The sequence below is a fragment of the Labrus mixtus genome, chromosome 14 (genome assembly GCF_963584025.1).
Source record: "Labrus mixtus chromosome 14, fLabMix1.1, whole genome shotgun sequence".
NCBI lineage: Eukaryota > Metazoa > Chordata > Actinopteri > Labriformes > Labridae > Labrus > Labrus mixtus.
The window spans coordinates 1862948-1868947 of record NC_083625.1 but is presented as its reverse complement, the minus strand read 5'-3'; the positions used below and the strand labels follow the sequence as shown (position 1 = coordinate 1868947).

Below are 6000 nucleotides of genomic sequence, written 5' to 3'. Positions count from 1 at the left end.
GTTCCTTATTCCTCATCCACTTCCCTTTCCCCCTCTTATGTTCCTCCTCTCCTTCTCACTCGTCTCCCTCCTTTGACAATGTTTTCTTTCTTCCTCACCTCTTCTCTGTTCTCACCAATTTCAGCGTCTTCTCCTCCTGTCTCCTCTTCGTCTTCTCCTCCTGTCTCCTCTTCGTCTCCTCCTCCTGTCTCCTCTTCGTCTCCTCCTCCTGACTCCTCTTCGTCTCCTCCTCCTGTCTCCTCCTCCTGTCTCCTCTTCGTCTCCTCCTCCTGGTCTCCTCCTCCTGTCTCCTCTTCGTCTCCTCTTCCTGTCTCCTCTTCGTCTCCTCCTCCTGTCTCCTCTTTGTCTCCTCCTCCTGACTCCTCTTTGTCTCCTCCTCCTGTCTCCTCCTCCTGACTCCTCTTCGTCTCCTCCTCCTGACTCCTCTTCGTCTCCTCCTCCTGTCTCCTCTTCGTCTCCTCCTCCTGTCTCCTCTTTGTCTCCTCCTCCTGACTCCTCTTCGTCTCCTTCTCTTGTCTCCTCTTCATCTCCTCCTCCCTGCAGTGGAACAGGTAATAAACATTCCCCAGAACTGTCCCTATGTCCAAAGCTTTCCTCAACACACACACACCATCAAATGTTTAACTTCACTTTACATGAGTGCACGCTGCAGCTCTAACTATGCAAAGTGTGCTAACATGTCTGATAAAACCAGAGATAGTAACATCCAGGAGATCCTTCAGCTGCAGCTTGTGCAGGATTAAAAAGTGTCATCGCTCTGTTCAGCATGATCCTGTTGGCCTGCAGGGGGCGCTGTGGGCTTGATTGTGTGTTAATGCAGAAGCCTGAGAAGACAACTGAAACATAAGACTATAAAGCAAAAAGATAAGAAGGATAGAAAACGAAGAATTAAACAGATATTGATGACAGATTGAAACAGTAAAAATAGAAACAAGAAATGAATGTGATAAACGAGAGATGAGGTATTTCATCCATTCATACACATTCACACACTGATGGTAGAGGCCGCTGAGTAAAGAGTCCATCAGTATTAACTCATCCATTCATGCATTGCTGATGAAGCAGCTGGAGCAACTTGGGGTTAAGTGTCTTGCCCGAGGACACATCAGACATGTTGCTGCAGGAGCTGGGGATTGAACCCTTGACCTTCTGGATGAGAGACAGCCAACTCTACCACTAAAATACCATAAAATAATTAAAAAGCAGCAAAACAAGAAGGAACCAGACTTCCTGATGTTCTCTCTAAAGGACGAGAATGAAGAAGAGGGAGGACTCAGTCTGTTGCAGATAAAGTTAAAAAAAGCTGATAGTTTATTTAATGAGAACAACATAAACTGAAACACTGCGGCATTTATCTTTTGATGCGTTTAATGGCAGCAAAATGAATCTGCGATGACTTTAGTGGGAGACTTTTCACTGAGGTCATTTTAAGGCAAAATAGTGGAAAAGAAATTCCCACGCTGTGTCGACATTTAGAACAGGAAGGAATTTGACAAAAGATAAGACAAGATATCTTTATTGTCACTGTACAAGTACAACAAAACACTGCTGGAGCAGACGAGTGCCCCATAGAAAGTAGTTAAATATACAAATACTTAACCTGCCAACGTACAGAATATACACAGTTTATGAAAGAATACAAAAAACAAATGATAAGGTATTATAATCATCTTTTACACACACGATAATAACTTGATTCCACATGTTATCATCTAATACAGGGATGGGCAACTTTGGTCACAGCAAGGACCACGTTCATTTAATTCTCACTGCCAGAGGGCCAAATTGTAGTATACAAAAACGATTACAGTCAATTATGTCTGAAATTTAACTCAACATATACCAGTGATCAAATGTTATTATGGAAATTTTTCTGGTTTTCATGATTTCACAGCAGATTTTGTCATGTTTTCTTTATGTTTCCAATTAATTGGTTTGTTAAAGTTGACCTGAGGGCCACATTGAGGGTTGATGTGGCCCCCGGGCCGCCAGTTGCCCAACCCTGGTCTAATATGTGCACACGAGAGAATTATGGTGTAAGCACAAGTTATATATTTATATATAGGCTATATATTACTTCTTTGGACTTCAGGGGCTCCCTAAGTTTGAGATATTTTTTTATATTGTTATTTCAGTAAAGTTTATGATCATATATGTACAATACATATAAAAGTATTTTTTAAAATTCCTTTTTACATTTTAATTAAAATTATTTTTTTCTCATCATTGTTTCGATACCAAAATTTATAATAAAATATATTAAAAACAAAAATAAGCGTTTAAATTCAAACCGGAAGTCTAAATATATCGTGCGGACTTTCCCGGTTTATTTTGAAGTCACAACCGGAAGCTGGAGTAACCGTCGTTACCTTGACAGCGGTCGACCCGGCCGAAGTAATCGGGACTGAGGAAAGACTTTACCGCCGCCGCTGCCGCTGCTTCTCTCCCGTCCTGTTTTTTTTTTTAAAAAAAGGATAATTACGCGAAACTACACACAAGTTTGTGTCGGAGTTACCGGATTTTACCGGCTGTGCTCGGATTCAGCCGTTACTTTCTGCTCTCCGCGGCTCTCCAGACTGCTCGTTCCCCCCGCTGCTGGCGGTTAGCATCGGTTACTGCTGCTAAACATGGTGGCCTGTAGGCAAGGAGACGAGGCAGCGACCACAGTTTCAGGGGCTTTTTAACGGATTTTAACGCCTCTCCCGTGGACCGTGGATGATTGTTGTTCACTTTAAACGTGTTCATTGAAGTTTTAGCTCCGGGAAAAGTTGTAAAAACAGCGCTCACAAGTGGAAACACGGCAACACTGTGGTGTGTTTATATCACGGATGACTTCACATTGAAATGAATTGGGGCACAAGTGCAGCCCACTGGAGCCACTTTACCCTGTGAGATAGTTCCTGTTACCGACCCCCCTTCCTCCATTTATGAAGTTTGATTCGTTGCTAATCTGTGGATTATTATGGGTTCTTTTTATGGACTAATCCAGACCGCGCCGCACCGGGATCTATGTGGGAATAAGATCTGATGAAGATGATGATGATGATGATGATGATGATGAGGGAGGAAAGCGATGGTTTCCCTTCGTTGTGATTTTGAGTAGAGAGGAGTTAATTACATGGAGACTCGCCTGACATGCCAAGGAAGGAGTTGCCACTACCTGAGGGTTGGGAGGAAGCCAGAGACTTTGATGGCAAAGTCTACTACATTGACCACATTAACCATTGCACGAGCTGGATCGACCCCAGAGACAGGTAGGACTGAGTGTGTGACGTGAGACAGGTGGTGTTGCACTAAAGGCAGCAGGTGCATGACTAGGAACCTGCTGCAGGTAAACATCATGAGTCAAGCTGCAAGAATGCACACACGCACACACACACACACACACACACACACACACACACACACACACACACACACACACACACACACACACACACACACACACACACACACACACACACACACACACACATTAGTCCCTATGAAAAGCTGCTTTGTGCAACTTCATTCCTGCAGTATTTTACTACCTCTGTTACTGTATTTTCTTTACCTGCAGTTTAATCACACTAACGATGGTGGATCTCTACATTGTGGCTCAGGTTTATCTTTGGACTGTTAAAAAAAAAAATTAGAGAAGTTAGGGCTGGGAAATATATCGAATTTTTTAGATGTATCGATATTTTTTCAAACAAGATATAGGGTAAGACAATATTGTTAATATGGATATAGTTTATGTTACATTAAAATAACGTTACAGAGGTGTCAGTTCACCTTTTTCTCATCTCACTGATGATGATGACTGACTGTCTGTCCCTCTTAACCCTGCTCCTCCTCTCTCTCTCTTTTATTGTATTTAAGGAACATTTTTATTTTCTAATATTACTTTTTAAATTCACAATCAGGTAGTTTATTTTCCATGTGTTTTCACTGTTAATAAAATACATATCGATATATATCGAGTATCGCCATTCAGCTAAACAATATATCGAGATATGAGTTTTGGTCCATATCGTCCAGCCCTACTTGAAGTCCAGAAACCTCAAATATGGTGATGATAAGCGGCAAGAGCAACTGAACCTCACAGCTGGAAGAACCCTTTTTCTTAAGGTGCTTGAAAAGTGACAACAGAAACAACACAAGTCTCTAAAGGCAGGAGGCTGAAGACTCATGCCCCCCCCCCCCCCGCTCTGCACTGAAACGATCATGTCTGTCAGTGGAGTGGATAACCTGTGACGTCCCCGTGTCAGGCTGTTTAGACAAGATGAAGTGTGTTAAAGCCATGAGCGATGTCGCACAAATATTTGCACAGTCAAAGGTGTCGTTATCTAACTTTGCTGAGTAGCTTTTAAATGCTGTCACTCGTTATGTCTCATTGTCCATAACTTCATGAAGTCTTTCTTCTCTTCAAGCCTTTATAACAAACATTGGTTTAGTCTGTTCCAAATTAAATAACTCCCTGTGTACATCTCAATGTTTTTCTCCAGTAGTTATAGAGATAGAGATATTTTTCAGTCTCTCTTTTGAGAGTTTCCCCGAGGACGTTTTTCTTGCAGTCGTGCTGAAAGTATTTTTAGGAGACAGCTTTCTTCAAAAAGGGCTTTAGGCAAATATTTGTTTATGGTTGTTAGAGTTGAATTACAGTAAATAAAATAATTAAAGGAGCAGTATGTAACTCTGACACCTAGTGTTTAAAATGGGTACTGCAGTCTAAATTCTAAACATCATAGAGAGCTGTCTCCCCCCCCCCCTCCTCTCTAGAGTCCATGCTCACTCAGGTCACCATGTGGTGGACTCTGAAGCTTCAGTGTTTATCCAGCTCTGCATGGGTCTGTAAACCTTTCTGTGTTCTAACCTCTCTCCATTTTTCAAAAGCATCTCCAATATTGATCCTAGTTTGAGCACGTTTCTGCTCGTGGAGCTTATTAGAAACATGCAGAGGCTTTTTAGGTCGGGTACAATCACTTCTATCTGAACCACTTCTCTTGATCAAACTTCACTGACAGATTTATAGAACAGTCGTTCACATGGTGGTCTCATGACGCCCATGAAAGCTGTACTCTCACGTTATGCAGACTGAACATGATGAGGGCGTTCACTTTTACATTTTTATTACAGTTGGACACATTGATGAAGCATAAACATGACATTTTAAGTTTTGTTTCGGCCTTTATTTGAGCGGACAGCTGAACAGAGACAGGAATTGGTGGGAGGAGATTTTATAACACTCATCCCCAGACCTGGAAAGCTGGATTTTTATATATATATTTTTTTATTTATATATATATCCATATATTCTTTTTTTATGTAATTATTGGGAGGGACCTGGCCTGTGTCTCCTTTCTCGCATGTCGTCTCTCTCTCTCTCTCGCTCTCCAGGGCTGGTTATTTCCCACAACCCCCCCAATACGAAATGTATGACGATTATTTTAGATAATTAAGTCACACACAGCTGTTTCTTGTTAATAATAATAAGTTATACTTACTTCCCGCAAGGGGAAATTCGTTTTTACACTCTGTCTAGTAAACATGCTACACAAACATAGGCCGAAATACACACACGTGTACAAACAGGATCCTATGAACATGCACTAATGGAGAGGTCTCAGAGTGAGGGGGCTGCCCACAGTGGGCGCTCCTGAGCTGGTGGGGGGTTTGGGTGCCTTGCTCAAGGGCACCTCGGCAGTGCTCAGGAATTGGACTGGCACCTCTCCAGCTACCTTGGTCTGTGCCGGGACTTGAACCGGCGACCCTCCGATTCCCAACCCAAGTCCCTTCAGACTGAGCTACTGCCGCCCCAGAATAGTTGTAGAGAATAGCAGAGCTTTGTTCTATCACATATTTGAGGATGTATTGCCATATGTATTTTTCTGAGCACAGCCCTCAGAGTCGCAGGACGCGTACCCACAACATCACACAGATCCACATCATAAAACACGGGGGTCCCATCTGCACCCCGGGGGGGCTCCTTTAGGTTCCTGTATTTAAAAGAAGTGTGTG

At 42.6% G+C, this 6000-nt stretch overlaps 1 protein-coding gene across 1 annotated transcript in view; it reads left to right on the top strand.

Moving 5' to 3' along the window:
- Positions 1–2371: 2371 nt before the first annotated feature.
- The window catches only part of wwc1 (WW and C2 domain containing 1), a 37027-nt gene continuing 33398 nt past the window's right edge, over positions 2372–6000 (top strand). Inside the window, exon 1 of the mRNA XM_061056114.1 lies at positions 2372–3254. Within this exon, the coding sequence (XP_060912097.1) occupies positions 3136–3254 (119 nt within the window). The 5' untranslated portion in view covers positions 2372–3135. The remainder of the gene's footprint in view (positions 3255–6000) is intronic.